Source organism: Rhinoderma darwinii, chromosome 4, assembly GCF_050947455.1.
Source record: "Rhinoderma darwinii isolate aRhiDar2 chromosome 4, aRhiDar2.hap1, whole genome shotgun sequence".
Classification (NCBI taxonomy): Eukaryota; Metazoa; Chordata; class Amphibia; order Anura; family Rhinodermatidae; genus Rhinoderma; species Rhinoderma darwinii.
Window position 1 is genome coordinate 370,653,824 of NC_134690.1, and position 19,763 is coordinate 370,673,586.

Below are 19,763 nucleotides of genomic sequence, written 5' to 3' on the forward strand. Positions count from 1 at the left end.
ATTGGTGTAAGGCGGATCCCAACAAAATATATCTGATGAGTATGGCCAGCCTAACGTTGGACCATAAACGTTGAAATTTATTTATTTATTTTTTTAATAAAAATGTCTATCAGTGTGTTTGGTGCAACTATCTAAATACATTATATGAAAAATAATTTTAACTTTTTGAGATCCAGTTGCTTTGTATCCTGTATACAGAGCAGCTGTATCTAGTGCTGAAAGCTGTACCTGTCAAATTACCGCACTGACGGGTTCAGTGTCAGCAGGTGAGACACGCAGGATGGAGCGGTTACCAATCACATCTACTTTCATAACTTAGATGTTATCGATAACGAGTGGATCCTGAGTGTCAGAGACATGCATGACCCGCTGTCGCTGAACCCTCGGTCCCGCTGATGGATACAGGTTTCAGCGCTAGATACAGCTGCTCTGTATACAGTATACAAAGCAGCTGTATCTCCCAAAAATTTTTGCAGTAAAAAGTACTTAGAAAGTTGCTCCAATCACACTGATAGACATTATTGGTTAAAAAACAAAAACTATTTCAAAGCCTTTAAGTAAAAAAAATGTCTTGCATTAAAGAACATATCGGAGCTGGATATTAATATAATAGTTTTTGTTTTCATTCATTTTGGAGTATCTCCACCTTGCTGGGACAGTCAGCTGAGAATGGACAGGGTCTGTGTAATAATGAACCTTTATTAATAGTGTGTCATTACTCTATCTGAAATCTGATAAATATGATTCATAACCCTTCTACTGTAATCTTTCCCTTTCTTCTTATTCTCTCATCCAGTTCAGTGCTATGACCACAACTGATATGGAACAGATCATGATCACATAAACTCACCCATGTGTATGCTTCCGCCCCGATAAGCTATTCATAGGATTCATTGAACCCTACACTTGGATCTGGTTCAGTGCGGTGAACATAGTTGATATGGAACATCTTTTTGATATGTAGTTTGAATTGGACCAAAACAATGAAGGGGGCATTTTTTTTTTAAGTGATCTGCAGTATCTTTTATTTTATGGCATAGTACCCAACCTTTTTAAGCTTGTGAGCTCCATTCAAATATATCAGACGTTGAGGTGTCAAATAACGTTGTTTTCTGCTTTTGGCAATTCCTTTTGACGAGGCCTTATTCACATGAGCGTGTCCAATTTGCATCCGCAAAAAAACGGACTATTTTTCATGCATATGACTGTGTTACGTCAGTGTGGTTTCTCTGTGTCATACGTTTTTCTAGTCTGTGTTTCTCCTCTGCGAGCGCTTCCTGGTTTTACATTTTTCGCTCTGGTATGCTTAAGCAACTGATTCGTAAAACACGGACAGCACATGTATGTCGTCTGTATGCTGTCCATTGTTTTCACGCACCCTTTGAGTTTATTGGGTGGGCGACGTGGTCTGCAAAAACGGACCAGAATAGGACATGCGGTGAGTTTCATGCAACAGACACCTCTGTGAAAAAAACAGATGCATGAATGGCACCTTAAAAATGTATTGGTCAGTGTTCTGTCAGTTAGGGCCTGTTCACATCACCGGTCGCTTTCCGTTCCGGGGTTCCGTCGGAGGTTTCCGTCGGGTGAACCCTGCAACGAAAAGTGAAAGTGAAACCACAGCTTCCGTTTCAGTCACCATTGATATCAATGGTGATGGAAACATCGCTAATGGTTACCGTTCCTCACCATTCCGGCAGGTTTCCGTTTTTCCGACGTAACCAATAGCGGAGTCGACTACGCTATTGATTCCATCGGAAAACCGGAAACCTGCCGGAATGGTGACGAACGGAAACCATTATCGATGTTTCCGTCTCCCTTGATATCAATGGTGACTGAAACAGAAGCTGTGGTTTCACTTTCCGTTGCGGGGTTCACCCGACGGAATCCTCCGACGGAACCCCGGAACGGAAAGCGAACGGTGATGTGAACGGGCCCTAAGGCCTTACAAGGATCCTTCAAAAATAATTAGTATGCAGACAAACAAAAAGATGGACAGACAATTTTAGCGACATTCAGTTCTCCGTCGTGACTATGTTCTCTAGTAATACTGAGCCAGGTGCCAGTGATATTTTTCAGTCCCTGCCATTGGGGCACAATATTTTCTACAGTTGACAACAGAGCTGGATGCAGCGACCCCATGAGCTACTGGTTGTGGTCCAGGGTCTTCTAGAATTTGCAATCCTCACTGACCTAAGGCAGTCCTTATGTTCAGAGTCATGGCATTCATTTGTCATTGCAGATAGTAGTGGATCGTTGACCCATTGCTTGACCTTGCCAAAATATACTTACGTTTTCTTACTTATGTAAGGCTTCATTCACATCTGCGTCAGGGTTCCGTACTGGCATTCCATCTGAGCTTTCCGTCAGAACGGAGCCCTGACTGAAACAAATGGAAACCGTAGGTTTCCGTTTCCATCACCAATGGTGACGGTTCCGGTGCCAATGGTTTCGGTTTGTCTCCGTTGTTTAAGGGTTCCGTCGTCTTGACGGAATCAATAGTGTAGTCGACTGCGACATTCATTCCGTCAAAACAACGGAACCCGTGCACAACAGAGACAAACGCAAACCATTGGTACCGGATCCGTCACTATTGAAATCAATGGTGATGGAAACGGAACCCTATGGTTTCCGTTTGTTTCAGTCAGGGCTCCGTTCTGACGGAAAGCTCCAATGGAGCGCCAGAACGGAGCCCTGACGCAGATGTGAACGAAGCCTAACCGAATGGAATTTTTATCATAAAAAATAACCTGTCATCCACACACGGCCCAATATAATATATGTTTTTCCTTTTGAGTATGCCAAGTGGATATGACCACTCACATTATTACAACAGATCACAAGTCTGCACTTCCTAGTTGTGTACGTGACGGGTATTACTCAATCCGTTCCAGTCTCATCCTGTTATAGTATCTCAACAGTACTTTTTACCAGCCACTCCCTTACCCAACAATCATTTTAAAGGATTTAGAACAGGATTACCCTGTGGGCATTAGGGATATGTGTGTGAGGTCTGTTTTTCTGGCATCATCTGTCGGTGTGAACGTGCCGTGACGTTGTTGATTTTGGCATTGGCCACGCCAGTTTGGAGCATATTTCCCTTCGTTTGTTTATGTTAGTTTCGCGTAGCCTGGTAAATGTATTTTTTCAATAACATTCTTAGTGAACCGCTAACACGTACAGCTGTAATGCTTCAGGTGGTTGAATGAGTAATGGCCTCCAAGTAAAAAATTCTGAATCCTAAAATATTTCTATAGCAGGTCAATTATTGTTAATCACAGTATAATGATGTGTACATAGCAATGTATACAAACAGACAACTCTGCTCATATGACCGATAATCTGTGTTTCTATAGTATCCAAAACAAATCAATATTATTGGACAATTGGTTGGCTGATCTCACTAGTAATGTTTCGCGCTTCTTTAATTTGTCGGAGTTTTGACTTACCTACCCTACCTATAGGTGGCACTAAAGACCATTTTCTTTCTTCTGGAAGAGAGCTCGTTTGCATGCTTTTCCCAGGGAGCATTGGCTGTAATCCCTACACCAGCTGGATCTCTGCAAGGAGAATCAGTACCTTCCAAGAGCTGGACAATTTGAAAGATTTTTCTCTTTATGTGGACCAATGCATTTATTCAGTTTATTAAAGTGTTACTAAACCTCTGAAAAACTTGTGACATGTTTGGACAGATGTAACATGTTTTTCACTACTTGGCTGAGAATTTCCTATTCAAAATGTTCCATTCTGGCAAGAAGCAAAATATTCTTATAGTAGAAAAAATATCTGCCTATATATGTTTTTGGGTTACGTTGGAGAGCAATGCGTGAATGAGACCTGGCACAAAGGTAGGAAGTAAAAGTGACCCATTTTTCCTTATTCTGATTCACCCAGGAGTACGTGGCTGACCTAGACATGACCACCGAGGAATATCCTACGGAGATCCACGAGTATCTGGTGGCGTTTGATGAGTCGGTTGCGACTGTTGATGAAATGTTGAACAAAATGATGTCTGTCTCCAGGTCCGAGCTTCTCCAGAAAGTAAGTCCTAAGCATTGTGCATGCCAGGGATTGGAAGAAAATGAAGTTCACCATTTTTGAGCTTTTAGTGGGACCTTTCTAGGTGAATTTCAGAATAAGACTGTGCACATCTGTGCAGAAGCTCCGTCGCAGATTACGTCAAATTTGACTGGGCAAAAGATGTGCGCATGCAACGCTATTTTTCTCGTCAAAGCCATGGGCGGGAAGAGTAGTAGTTGGGCACTAACTACTATGATATCTCCCGCAATACATCCTGTCCCTCAGCCCACACTTCTGTGCCTGCTTCTAATGAACTAGCATAGGGTTAAATTATATGTATTCACATTCTTGAAAGGATTCGCTTTGATTAACTTTTTATTGTTAGGTATGCCTGATGGTGTCAGTAACGCTCTGCGGTGAATATACAGTGTGGTCTTTTGCCAAATATATCTATTACGAAAGGAATTTGATACTTGATATATTAATTCAGAACAATTCAACCTTGAATTGCACTTTAACGCTGTAGTATTGGTGCAGATCATGTATCTTAGTGACCCACTTTGCAGTTTCTTAAAGGAGGCCTACCTGAAGAAATGCAAAAAGGACCCTTAAATGTTCATTAAAAATATAAAACCTTTTTTTAGTGTCAAGGTTTTTTTTTTGGGTAAGATATGATCACTTTATTTTAAAGGGGTTAGCCAGGCTTTTTAAAAATTTAAAATTGCACCCATAAGTCACCTTATTTGTTGAAAGAAAAGCTAATACTCACCTTCTCTAATGGCATTAGATTAGATCAGGAACGTAGTCTTAGGTATTGCGGCGGTAAACTAATGATGAATTTGCCCTTAAATAAATATTAACTTTTCACACAACTTATGCTGATCTAATAGTATACATGGGGCACCAACTTTTATTTACTTACTTTTGAAATTTAGTTGTTTTAGCTATACAAATTCTGTCTGAAGTTACTGCCACTAGGTGATTCCCTTCCTGTAATCTGCTGTCCACCCCCTGTTTTAAAGAATTGGCCGACCCTGGTTACAGAGCAGAAGTGTTGGCTGCAGAAGGTGGTGGTGTGTCTCTTCACTGCCTGCCTATACAAGTCTATGGAGAGGGGTGGGGGAGAAGGGAGCAGAGAGAGTGTGTGAGTCCGCAACACACGCTGCATGTAAGTGCTCATTCACACAAGCGTGAATCTTGTCTATGTGCTGTGCGTTGAAACAACGCACAGCGCGTGGCCCCATTAATTTTAATGGGGTCTTCCACACATGCATGAGTTTTCATACAGCGAGTGTCCGTTGCGTGAAACTCACTGTATGTCCTATATTGGTGCGTTTTCATGCACCTAGCCGCCCATTGAAATCCGTGTACTGTCCATGTTTTACGCATCAAATATATTGGAAAAAAAAGTGTTTGCGAGCACATGAAAAACACACGCCACTCGCAAAGCACACTGATGCAAAACGCAAAGCACACTAACAGATTTACACGCGTAAGGCCTCATGCACACGACCGTAAAAACTCCCGTTATTACGGGTCGTAATTACGACCCGTAATAACGGGCTCATAGACTTCTATTGGCGACGGGTGCCTTCCCGTTTTCTCACGGGTAGGTGCCCGTGCCGTTGAAAAAGATAGAACATGTCCTATTTCAGGCCGTAATAACGGCACGGACAGTCCATAGAAGTCTATGGAGCTCTCGTAATGACGGGTGGCTACATGTGTGCACCCGTCATTACGGCAGCGTTGCTAAGCGACGTCAGTAAATAGTCACTGTCCAGGGAGCTGAAAGAGTTAACTGATCGGCAGTAACTCTTTCAGCACCCTGGACAGTGACTACCGATCAGAATAAACCTGTAAAAAATAAAAATAAAAGACGTTCATACTTACCGAGAACTTCCTGCTTCCTCCAGTCCGGTCTCCCGCCCGTTGCCTTGGTGACGCGTCCCTCTCGACATCCGGCCCGACGTCCTGGATGACGTTTCAGGCCATGTGACCGCTGCAGCCAATCACAGGTCAATCACAGGCTGCAGCGGTCACATGGACTGCCGCGTCATCCAGGGATGTCGGGCTGGATGTGAAGAGAGGGACGCGTCACCAAGACAACGGCCGGGTAAGTATGAATTTCTTTAACTTTTATTACAGAAAAGGCTGTCCCGTCTCTCTATCCTACACTGATAGAGAGAAGGGGCTGCCGATTAGTGCAGTGCTATTTTGCCGCCAAAAACGTGCCCGTAAATACGGGTGGAATACGGGTGACACCGGACCCATATTTACGGGCACGGGTTCGTAAATACTGGTGCAAAACGGGTGGAATACGTGTGACACCGGACCCGTATTTACGCCAGTATTTACGGGTGGGAAAAAATATGGTCGTGTGCATGAGGCCTAAATCTGTCACGCTTGTGTGAATGTAGCCTAAGTCTATGGAGGAGTAAGCAGGGGGAGGAAGTAGGAGCTGAGAGAAACACACACAGGCACTGTTGGTAAGATGTAAATCTCACCCCAGTGCTGGATTCTCAGCTACACTGGTGTATACTTCTGTATAATGCCCTTCATGCTGATGCTGCAGCTTCTATATATGTATTAACATAGAGAAAAAAGGAGCCAAACACTACTATTGAAAAAGTAAAAAATATAAATTTTTATTAAATCAATTTAAAAATAAGGACATATATAAAGCCACAGAGGAACCAAAATTTGATCTGTACAACAGCCATGCATAGTCTAGTGTAAACATGTTCAAGATACAGGATACACAATCTCTGTTGTTTGCATTGGTGAGACAGGCAAATACTGTGATTTAAAGAGGCTCTGTCACCAGATTTTGCAACCCCTATCTGCTATTGCAGCAGATCGGCGCTGCAATGTAGATTACAGTAACGGTTTTATTTTTAAAAAACTAGCATTTTTGGCCAAGTTATGACCATTTTTGTATTTATGCAAATGAGGCTTGCAAAAGTACAACTGGGCGTGTTTACAGTAAAAGTACAACTAGGCGTGTATTATGTGCGTACATCGGGGCGTTTTTTACTTCTTTTACTAGCTGGGCGTTCTGACGAGAAGTATCATCCACTTCTCTTCAGAACGCCCAGCTTCTGGCAGTGCAGACACACAGCGTGTTCTCGAGAGATCACGCTGTGACGTCACTCACTTCCTGCCCCAGGTCCTGCATCGTGTCGGCCACATCGTCACCAGAGGCTACAGTTGATTCTGCAGCAGCATCAGCGTTTGCAGGTAAGTAGCTACATCGACTGACCTGCTAACGCTGATGCTGCTACAGAATCAACTGTAGCCTCTGGTGCCGATGTGTCCTCGCTCGTCCGACACGATGTCAGTCTGGAGCGCAGTCGACACTTTGCAATGGTAAGTTTTGAAAATAACTGCTTGTTCCAACTTACTTAACCCTTTCCTGCCGAAGCCTTTTTTCAGATTTTCAATTTACATTTTTCCTCCCCACCTTCCAAAAGCCATAACTTTTTTTTATTTTTCTGTCTAAATAGTCCTATGAGGGCTTTATTTTTGCGGGAATGAGTTGTAGTTTTTCGTAGCGCCATTTATTTTGCCATATAATGTACTAGGAAACGGGAAAAAAATTACTTGTGTAGAAAATGAAAGAAACAGCGACTCCTCCATTGTTTTTTGCGCTTCGTTTTTGCAGAATTTAATGTGCAGTTAAAACAACATGTTAACTTTATTCTGTGGGTCAATACGATTACGGCGATACCAAATATATATAGTTTTTTTCTATATTTTACTACTTTTACAAGTAAAAAACGAAGTGTACAAAATGAAATATATTTTGTGTCGCCAAATTCCGAGAGCCATATGTTTTTTATTTTACCGTCGATTAAGTGGTATGAGGGCTTATTTTTTGCGGATAAGCTGTAGTTTTTAATAATATCATTTTGGGGTACATGCGACGTTTTGATCACTTTTTATTCCATTTTTTGTGGGGGATTAGGTGACTAAAAAATAGTGATTCTGGCGTTTGCATTTTCATTTTTTTTACGGCGTTCTCCGTGCGGGTTAAATATTTCTATATTGTAATAAGACTTTTACGGATGCGACAATACCAATTATGTTTTGTTTTATTTATTTTTTTAAATGCTCTAGGGGAAAATGGGAGAAGGTTGTTTTTTTTTTTTTTTACTTTTAATATTTGTATATTTTTTTTAGAGAGAAAAAATAAAACTTTTATTTTACAAATTTTTACTTTTTTATTTGTCCCCCAAGGGGACTTCAACCAGCGATCGTTGGATCGCTTGCACTATATACGGCAATACTAATGCCTTCATTAGGCCCCCAGTCTGACATAGCAACGATCGCCACCCCGCGATGAGCTGCTAGAGGGGGTCGCCCCCCTCTTTCTAACAATTTAAGTACCGTGGTCACTATTGACCGCAGCATTTAACGGGTTAAACAAGCGGGATTGCGCTCGAGCGCAATCCAGCTCGTTACTGTGAAGTGTCGGCTATAACATACAGCCGACACACGCATCGTATGGAGCGGGTTCACTCCGCTGGGACCATCACCTATCTCTAGAACGGGGTCCTCTAAATCCCTTTCTACCTCTCTGTGTTCCGGCTGATTTCCGGCCATGAAGAAAACAGCGGAGCTACCGTAACTTCCATAGTAGTGAATGGCAGTTACAGAAGCGCCGTAGCATGCGAGTTACTGTTTCTTATTATTATTCAATCCTATGGGACTTACGGGAGCAGCGCAGCTCAGCGAGCTATGCTGTTTTCTCCTTCATGGTTGGAAATCACACGAGTCAGCCACAATGCAAAGAGGTAGAACGGAGTTTAGGGGGCCCCTTTCTAGAGATAGATATGTGACCTAGAGGTGGGACCCGCAACTATCTGACATTTATGACGTATTCTGTGGATATATCATAAATATCCTTGATGAAGAAAAAAAAAATCTTTGTCACCTGACCTCACTTCATGCTCTTAGGACCGGTCCTATCCTATATCTACACTACACTCTTGGGCACACCGACATCTCTCAGACCGCCGCAGCCATACTTGGCTCCGTCCGCCCTTCTACTCCTAAATGTGAGTGAGCAGGGCGGACAGAGCCAAGTAGCGAATGACGCAGCGGCAGCGCGGTCTGCGTGAAGTCGGGCCAAACCAAATGATCTCGCGAGCCGGACGTTCCTCACCCGTGTTTTAAATGGACATCTATGGTCCTGACAGCTTTAGCTAATGGTGTGATCTGGAAGCCAACTTTTCATGGCTCTCCATACCCTTTTAGGGCATATAACGTAAGAATTTATGAAGCAGACAACCCCTTTAAGTAGTGAACCTGTGAACTGCGCACTGCAGGCCGCCATTGTGAGAACTTGTGACCTATTCCCTAGTAATTTCACCATTTTCATCCCATTAAATGAATGTGCTCTGGTTTTCATCTGACAGTGTCCCTACCCCTGGCGTTTTCAATATGGCACCCATGGTTCATAAATCACGCCTGCACACTCTTACCCTGAAATCGTCCACCTCATGTCATGCTGGCACGCTCAGCCCACAAACTTTATTCATTTTGAGGGCAAATTAAAAAAAATCCCTCTGGCTGGCGCACGCTCCTCAGTGGACTGTGCGTTCCAGCGTTTATGGTCAACTCATTTCCTGTCTTTTCAGCGTTGACATATATTTCTCAACCACATCAGGCCTGAGGGATGCCATAGTAACAGACTAGATGTTAGGAAACCATCCAACGGAGGTGCAGGCAGTCACAACATTTATAAGTAAATACTTTGTGTTATTCCATAAACTCATTTCACAAGTTCCCTGGCAGAGCCAGCTGAGCACCTTTTTAGATAGCCCTTTGACTGTGAGCGTATCGTGAAGGTCCACATTTAATGCATTATGTGTTTGGCTTTTGTTGCAGATAGACCCGATGGAACAAGCAAAATTAGATCTGGTTTCTGCATACACCTTAAATTCTCTGTTCTGGGGTAAGTCCTGCTTTGTTGCTGATGCTGAAAATGCAAAGACAGGATAAGGAAGATGCTTAATCTCATTTCTTTTTTCATTTAGTGTACCTGACGACTCAAGGGCTTAATCCTAAAGAGCATGCAGTGAAAGGAGAGCTGGTAAGATACGTCGTATACTTTAAGTCTGCAAAATACATATATACAGTTTGCGAATATCACTCTAAATCTAGACCTTAGTTTTTTGTGACAGATTTTCAATTCCCTTATATCCTATGTATATTGACCCACTCTTTGAGAGGCCATCCCTCTGGAAGACTATTTTTCCCTGCAATATTATGTAATTTGTTAGTTCAGTACCTGATGGTCCAGAGATCCTGGTACCTGACAGTCCAGAACTTCAGATACTGCTGCAGTTCTAATCTTCTCGGGGCTCCAGAGCACTAACTCGAATTAACTACCGCTCGCATTCATGTTTTATGATAAAGCGTACACACCATTGTTAGTATCTGCCATTAACAGGGTTGTCCGGGCACTGGACGGTTTTTCATACTGATGAACTATTCAGAGGATAGGTCATCAGTATATAATTGTGGGAGTCTAACACCCGGACCCTGCACCGATCAGCTGTTCCGGCTGCCTCCAGGCATCGGTTGTTAAACAATGCATGTAGTGTTCAGTGTCGGAAGCGGAAGGCTCTGTACGCTGCATAGCGGCTGTACTGCAACTCTGCTCCTATTCACTTGAATAGGAGCAAAACTTCTGCACGGCCAATATACTGTGAACGGAGCCATCTGCTTCTGGCACGGACATCCAGTGCTCGGAGGCAGCCAGAGCAGCTGATCTGTCCGGGGTCCAGTGGGTTCTGTGGATAGGTCATCAGTATAAAAAAAAATATCCCGTGACCGACAATCCCATTAACATCAGTGTTGGTGCTTTGATGAATGTTGCACCCTTGTATGATGTGAGCCCTGAGTATCCGGAGTATCTGTCACCTTGGCAGTCCTAAAAATAGTAGACTTTTGCAATTTTTGTGTGTTTATAATATATATATATGCATGTCTTCCCATAAAGGAGGAACTAGAAACCAGCCTGGCGATCAGTTGATTACTGCTGGTCTGGCTTCTCTAACCTCCAGCGATGAGCTGTATTTGCTGGAGGAGGCCGCATACAGTTCCCCTGTAGCTTCACATATCGGCCCTTACAAATGAATAGACGACCATGTAATGCTTGACACTGCACTGATGGAGTTAGTACAGTCAAGGGGGCTGTCTGACTACAACAGGAAAGCCGTAGACCTAAATTCTCTATTACCATGACTACTGTTCATTCCAGCTGCTTTTATTATGATACAATAAAGAATAGCATTATACATGAGTGACTTAGCCAGACCTCTTTCTCTATGAACCTACATAAATTACATCCCGAAGAGGAGAGGCCATCACTTTTAGCAATGACCAATGAGAAGGGGGGATGTAAACAGACCCCAACTATTCTACGTGGGGGTGAGAACCGGATCAGTATGGAAGCGGCTTCTCCTCTGTGTATACCTGTGTCTACAATGTATGCATTTTTAACTATTACAATAGAACTTAAAGTGACTTTGAGATCCGTTTGCCCACATATAACGAAGACACTACTGCACAAGACATGACTTTTCTTCTAGTAGATTTCTTTTTCTCACACTGTAAGGGTTACATCAGCCAGAAAATCGGGAGGATGGAAGGCTTTATAAGTGAGATTAAATATGTGAGTTGTATATGATTTTTCTACCTTCCTTTGAGTGGTATATTTTTTTTTGAAACATTGCAAGCGAAAGGAAGATCTATGGGCTCCTGCAGCTGCGAGCGTAGATTATACAGCTGCAGCCTGTAACGTTATATTCTCTGCGCCTTGTAACAGTATATATCTTGTAGAAGCTAAAGGAATGAGAACTGTGCAAGCAGCGCCGCTATCCATCATTTTTACAAAGAGAAACCATGACAAATAAAGTAATTAGAACAGCAAAGTTTAGCACATATCCAAAGAGCAGAGATTAGGGTGTAAGCCAGCAGGACTTGGATCATTTCCTTCAGTGCAGCGGTTTGCAGTTGGCTGGTGACTTCCTTCTGTGAGTTGACCTTTTTGTAAGTAATTATTATATATGATGGTAGCCGAGCATTGTAGGAGGCAGAGTATATCTACAGGAGACATATCAAAAGAGCTGTGTTCTGCATGGAGATAATGAACTTGTCTGAAGCGGGGAGACTTCACTGTGATTCATTGTTCCCATCTCCGGTCTTCTAGGGTTTCACTTTTTTTATGTGCTGCTAGGAAAAAAAATATTTTTTTTTCCCCTTTTAGTTAATTTTTCATTTAGTGTCGAGTGGTCGGTAGAAATTAAACAAAAATGCCTTTGAAATTAAAGGGGTATTCTCATCTTATAAAGTTATGGCGTATCACTAGGATATAGCGTAACATGATCCGTGGGGGTCTCCCAACTCGGGCTGAGGTTTCCTTGGCTCATTCCCTGCACAGGGGTGTCGGTGACGACATGCTGTGCAAGGAACTGCAACACTGCTTCATCCAAAGAAACAGGGCTGTGTTGCAGGAGCGTCGCTATACAGGGCAATGCTGTGTACATTCTGAGGAACTGTTGGGGTTGCGGCATTTGAACGCCCACAGATCAGTAAGTGATGGCATATACTAGTGTTATGCCATCACTTACCATCATGGGAATACTCTTTAATACAATTATAGTTTACATGGCCATGCGCTGGAGTATACATTATTTGTGTAGGTACCCTGGAGCGTTACCATTCTCATTGACCGTGAGAAGCACACAAGTTAACTAGTTGTCTGGTTTAGGAAAGCAATTTTCAAATGGGAAACTGACTTAATAGATGGAGGACCCTCATCTTTTAGCTGGAGAAGACTACAAAGAGCGTCTGGAGGACCCAGAACATCCATGGATTACACGGGCTGTAATGATGCTGGTTCTCGAGTCTAAATCCAATAGGCGAGGCAACGACACAGTTCACAATAATAGTCAGTAATGCAGAGACTGTTACACTTGTTGTAAAGAGAAGAGTATGATTCTGACCATTCCGCGTCACACACTTTTCTTCATTCATTTTTAGCTGTACTCGCAGCACAGCGTGATCTCGCAAGATCACACTGTGCTGTCACATACTCCTACATTAACTTTACCGAAGTGTCTTGACAGTGAATAGACCTCACCTCCAGCCAGGATGCGATGTCTATTCACACTCCTGACACTTCGGTAAAGTTTTTGTGGGACTTACTCACACAGCACAGTGAGATCACGCTGTGCTGTTATTAAGTCCCACAGAAACTTTACCGAAGTGTCGGGAGGTTGAATAGACATCGCATCCTGGCTGGAGGCAATGTCTATTCACTCTCAAGACACTTAGGTAAAGTTAGTGTGGGAGTATGTTACAGCACAGCGTGATCTCGCGAGATCACACTGCTGTGAACGAAGCTGGGCTGGAACAATGAGAAGCGTATGAAGCTGATAGGTCATCGTCATAAACTTCTCTTTACAACGCCCAGTTGGTAAAAAGGTAAAATTTTTCCAGTTGTCTATTAACAAACTAATTAGCATAAATATAAAATTGTTCAGAACTTGCTCAAAAATGACCGTTTTTCAAAATAAAAACCACTGTTATCTACATTACAGCGCCGATCACATTATGTAGGAGAAAGTGCACTTATAATCTGGTGACAGAGCCTCTTTAAGGAGTTGTAGTTTAGCAAGCTGGAATAAGAAATAACCATAATTCGGTTGGCACAATCTAATTTGGGTTGCGAAATCTAAGGAATCACCTGGTCTTCACCCTGAATCCCCGCAAGGGGGTATGGACCTTGCTGCAAGGGGATTCCTAGGTCGTGATCCCCAGGATAGTCTACAAATGATGGCTGGGCTACAGATGGAGTACAATGGAGGATTAGCCGTGGTCAGATGTTTGCAGTGTAAGTACACAGGAGTGACAGATAAGCATTGGTCAGGCGTATGCAGCGTTCGGTACACAGAAGAGCAATAGTGGTTAAAGAGGCTCTGTCACCAGATTTTGCAACCCCTATCTGCTATTTCAGCAGATCGGCGCTGCAATGTAGATTACAGTAACGTTTTTATTTTTAAAAAACTAGCATTTTTGGCCAAGTTATGACCATTTTCGTATTTATGCAAATGAGGCTTGCAAAAGTACAACTGGGCATGTTGAAAAGTAAAAGTACAACTGGGCGTGTATTATGTGCGTACATCGGGGCGTGTTTACTACTTTTACTAGCTGGGCGTTGTGTATAGAAGTATCATCCACTTCTCTTCACAACGCCCAGCTTCTGGCAGTGCAGACACAGCCGTGTTCTCCAGTGATCACGCTGTGACGTCACTCACAGGTCCTGCATCGTGTCAGACGAGCGAGGACACATCGGCACCAGAGGCTACAGATGATTCTGCAGCAGCATCGGCGTTTGCAGGTAAGTCGATGTAGCTACTTACCTGCAAATGCTGATGCTGCTGCAGAATCAACTGTAGCCTCTGGTGCCGACACGATGCAGGACCTGTGAGTGACGTCACAGATCTGCACTGCCAGAAGCTGGGCGTTCTGAAGAGAAGAGGATGTTACTTCTCATCAGAAAGCCCAGCTAGTAAAAGTAGTAAACACGCCCCGATGTACGCACATAATACACGCCCAGTTGTACTTTTACTTTTAAACACGCCTAGTTGTACTTTTGCAAGCCTCATTTGCATAAATACGAAAATGGTCATAACTTGGCCAAAAATGCTCGTTTTTTAAAAATAAAAACGTTACTGTAATCTACATTGCAGCGCCGATCTGCTGCAATAGCAGATAGGGGTTGCAAAATCTGGTGACAGAGCCTCTAAGTACAGGAAAGCACAAAGCTGTGGGTAAATCTAGGGCAGCAATTACTGTGATTGGCCACATAGCAGATCCATAACTGATCACAATGAGCAGCAAACACATGGCCGGGCAATGCTGGAACAAGTAGGGCTCTCTGTAGCGGTCATGGCTGCAAAACAAGACTGGAGAGTCCAGGAAGTTCAGCTCCTGATGCGGGGGTTGTATTGATTTCAATGACCACCGAGTAGTACTTTATTTCGCTTCTGGTGGAACTGCATGGAAATTCAACACTTTCAGCTCTGGGTTTACCCAGAGTTTTTAGCTGGGGGGTCCTAGCAGTGGGATCCACTGATCATCTTACCAAGGGAACCCTTCTGACAAAAAGTGATTGTGCAAAACGGACGACCAAAATACCCCAAAAAAATGAAAACAACCAGCTATTCCTCCCGTGATCTCCTTTTTTATCTTTGATTCTAACCCGCCTCATAATTGCATTTAAAACCGAAATCTAAGAAATCAAATCTTTGAAAACTCATTGAAGAAAATTTGTTGAATTATAAGGCAGATGTGGCTGGCTGGTTGCCTTTTGGGAGCCACAATCATTGAAGCACAGTAGCTGGTGCTGCGTGACGTTTTTTTTTAGATGTAAGCCCTACGAAACTTTAACCCCTTTTTATTCTGGCTAAACCTACAGAACCAACCATAGTAATAGCCTCAAGTGAAATTAGACATTGCAAGCACCGTAATATCCTGACCAGAGAATAGCTTATACCATGGTGCTCATCACACAGTTACCCTTAAAAGGGGTTTTCCCATTAGAGACGTCTATGACATATCCACAGGATATTTAATAAATATCAGATAGATGGGGGTTCCACCTATGTCTAGAACGGGGCCCCCTAAATACTGTTCTAGCTTTTTGTGCTCACGCTGCCTCCCGGCCACTTGCTGATTACATGATGGGGAGTTACGGAAACCGCGTAACACGCGGAGCTACGCTGTTTCCATAACACCCATAGTAGTAAGTGGCAGTTATGGAAGCAGCGTAGCATGCGAGCTACGCTGTTCCCTTAACTACTATTCAGTTCTATGGGAGATACGGAAACAGCATAGCTCAGAGAGTTAGGCTGTTTCCGTAACTCCCGACCATGTAATCAGTAAGTGGCCGGGAGGCAGCGTGAGCACAAAAAGCTAGAACAGTGTTTAGGGGGCCCCGTTCTAGAGATAGTTGTGGGTCCCAGAGGTGGGACCCGCATCTCTGACATTTGACATATCCAGTGGATATGACATAAATGTCTCTGATGGGAAAACCCCTTTAAAGGGTAAATCAACTTTAAAAAAAACTTTTGACATGTCAGAAGTTTTGATTGGTGGGGGTCCGACCATTGAGACCTCTGAGCGCTGAGCCGATTTGTTTCTGATCACTACGGTGTACGGACTCGTAGACTTTCTATTGAGCTCGTTCACTGCTCGCTCGGCTTTCTGCGGAAAGCCGCACAGAAACGAAGCGGCACATTACTCACCCGAGAGCTTCTGCCGGTTTGTTTTCGTGATCGGTGGGGGTCTCCGATGTTTTGAACGGTGGATGTCCGACCACTAACATGTCACTAAGACATGTCAGAAGATTTTAAACGTTTAGTACCCTTTAGTGATGTACCAGACACATTGCTTCCATACATAAAAAACATAAAGTTCCAATCACACAGGAGTGCCAATATAGTAGTTGCTGCCACAACCATGCCCATACAAGTGTGCCAGCCACTGTACCTCATAATACAACTTGCTTATCTCGTTCATTGTTCTGCACTGCTCCCTACTCCTCTAGAAGGAACTTACATGCGCGGAGCCAATCCGCAGCCACCTGCATGTAGCTCTTTCACTCCTGTGCCAACCTCTGCAGTCAGAGATCAGCGATGGGCAAGTTGGTGAGGCATGGTCATAGATGTATGGTTTTCTGGGAATCCGGTACTATCTCACTGTATCCTGGACGCCTGTCTGGCATGAGACTGATAGTCTAGGCCACCCTAGCTGTGTACATCCTATACAGTTTTTGTAGGGAGACCGATTCTCATTCTCCATAGTATATTATGTGAACATATAAATGCTATTTGAGGCTAGTTGCTGATAATCCTTTTCCTACACGAGTAGCAATGCAACATTTAGGTTATCTGTCAAATCGTAGAGGGTTGCTTCAGGATATAGACATATATCTCCTCCCCCCCCCCAGAGATATTGATGCAAAAATGTTGCATTAAGAAGATCTTTGTGTTAAAGCTTAAATGGTATCTCGGCTTTCCACATTCCTGTTTTAAGTCCATAAATATTGCAGGCGGTGATTTACTAGCCGGGATGAGAGAGCAGCCCCCAATAGAAGTGGAGCTTTTTACACACACACACATCCATTCACGCTCGCAGCCCTCATCCTATTCCTTCATTAATTCATTTTCTCAACAGTTAAGAATTTGGTTCTACAACAAAGCTAAAAGCTTTTTTGGCATCTGCAGTCTGTGTACTGTCCAGTAATCATGTAGAAGTGACATATTTACAACTTTGAATAAATCTCTTGGGTTTGTCTTTTTTTGTTCCATTAAGTTGAATGAACAGATTGAATATATAGGCTCTGGATATCAAGGTTTCTTGCCAACTGGGAACATCAAAGCATATCACCGATTTCAAGTATGAAATATTACAAATGGGAATGAACTGGTTCCTTTTTGACTTGTCACAGAGGAATAATAATGGCTCTCAATGTACCTATATAATCCCAAAAATTGTAGCCAAGCAAAATATTAAATTGGGGCAGCGTAATGTTCCTTTTTCTCTCCTCACAGTTGTAATTGCCTGGGCTGTTTCTCCAAATTATTTTGTTCACACTGGTGTTAAAGGTTTTTTTTTTCTCTGGATTTCAACGACCTAAATGCAAAAAATTCTGAAAAGTGAAGATAATAATTCTGACTTCTACAATGTGTGAAAAATATATAATTAAATACATTATTTACTACTAAGTAGCATGTGGTATGTGAAGGCATTAGTTAAAGGGGGTGTCCACTACTGAACAACTGGTGACCTATCTACCGGATAGATCATCAGTAGATTAACGGTGCAGCTCATTAGCATAAATCTCATTAGATTTAGCTCATTAGCATAAATCTAAACTAGCACATAACTTGCTCAAAAATGATCGTTTTTCTAAATAAAAACCACTATTGTTATCTACATTACAGCGCCGATCAGATTATGTAGGAAATAGGGCATTTATAATCTGGTGACAGAGCCTCTTTAAAAAAAATATATATATTTTTTTTTAATTAAGTCCTACTTTAAAAGTTGCATAAAATTACTTGATACTTCCTCCATAAGAATCACAGCCTTATTCTCATATTTGTGTATCCAAGGCCTCATCAGATAAATACTGATATATAATACAGCAGGGGCAGGTGATCTTGGAGTCACGGACAGTGCCCCATGTTGTCAGCCTATTTCGGCGCTATGTTATGAATTAAATAATGACGTAAAGGGTAAAAATAGGCGCCAGCTATTTTTTCATCATATTGACTTCATTAGGATACAATACCAATATAGACAACAATAGTACATGCTATATGTATAGATGGATGTAACAAATATGGTCATATAAATAGTTGCATTGATTTACATAAGTTTTACATTCAGGACTTTCCACATACTGAACTGATATGAATATACAATATGCTTGTGTGAATAAGAACTCATGGGATAGTCGGACTGCGGCACACTGAGTCCCTATTGATTCGTGTTAGACATGTGTTCACCCCTGAAATCAATGCGTAACATGGCATGCGATGGAGCAGACCACAATTATTTTTCTCAGATTTTATACAGAAGCGAACATAGGTACAGTATGGTCTTGCAGAAGGATATGAGCGCCATATTACCACTCAGCACAACAGATCAGTAATATGGCAGTGTGCAAAATGCCTAGCCCAAGACCAGTGCTGGCGTAACTAAAGTACGTGGCGTAAATGCTGCAACTGATAATTAGCGCTAGGTCTTACAAACGAGAATAGCAAAGCTAGTTACGAGACTGCCAGCAAGTTGTGGTCAATATTATACAGTAATGCTCAATGTGAACAAATAATACAAAAAGGCAAATGTTCTTTGTATGACGAAATGCCAGGATCAGCAGCTCCGCTATGTTCGGCTCAGGTTCTCGGGTAATTTCAGCTAAATATCAAATGGTTTGTCCGAATTTGAGACTTGTGTTTCCGTAGATTATTCTTCTACTGCCTTTTGTTGGAGGAAAACTGATTTATCCGTACGTCTCAGACTGAACTAGTACTTTTGTTTTGTAGGAAAGAATACGAAGTTATATGAACAGAGTCAAAGAAATAACAGACCGTAAGAAAGCTGCCAGAATAGACAAGGGAGCAGCGCAGCGATTTATAAAGCATGCTCTTTGTGATCCCACTGCCGAGGAAGGCACCCCGGCCAAAAAACAGTCCAGGACAAAGCAGAAATAGAGGTTTTTGTGTTTTAGATAATTTTTTTTTCTTTCAATTACATTTTTATTCTTTTTCCTGAATATGTATTTTTATTGATTTGATTAAAGTTTGTGTTAAGAATAACATTTAATTATTGACCTGAAATGTTTTGAGACTTCATAATAAAATATGTACAATTCTTCTAATAAGGAATTCCAGATCACCTTCCCACACTGCGGCATGAGTTTTCTGCGTTTGTCGTAGGGGCAAAAAAAAAAAATTCCACGACATTTGGCGATAATGGTGCCATCCAATAAAAATAAATTTACAGCTTTTAACAATGAACGCAAAATGGCAAGACTATGGCACTCACAGGAAGCTCAGACCCAAAAGGCCAATTACCAGATCACGAGTGTTACTGCTTATATTTTATCAAATCAAGCACCTCCTCAGACATGGACAATTTCACATTGTTTGGATCATGCC

General features: G+C 42.4%; 1 protein-coding gene across 4 annotated transcripts in view; it reads left to right on the top strand.

Moving 5' to 3' along the window:
- The window catches only part of C1D (C1D nuclear receptor corepressor), a 37,487-nt gene extending 18,064 nt beyond the window's left edge, over window positions 1-19,423 (top strand). For all 4 annotated transcript variants that reach the window (XM_075863117.1, XM_075863113.1, XM_075863114.1 and 1 more), the window contains exons 2-5: window positions 3,895-4,041; window positions 9,910-9,976; window positions 10,059-10,114; window positions 19,149-19,423. In XM_075863117.1, the coding sequence (XP_075719232.1) occupies window positions 3,916-4,041; window positions 9,910-9,976; window positions 10,059-10,114; window positions 19,149-19,316 (417 nt within the window). In that variant the 5' untranslated portion in view covers window positions 3,895-3,915 and the 3' untranslated portion in view covers window positions 19,317-19,423. The remainder of the gene's footprint in view (window positions 1-3,894; window positions 4,042-9,909; window positions 9,977-10,058; window positions 10,115-19,148) is intronic.
- The last annotated feature ends 340 nt before the right edge of the window (window positions 19,424-19,763 follow it).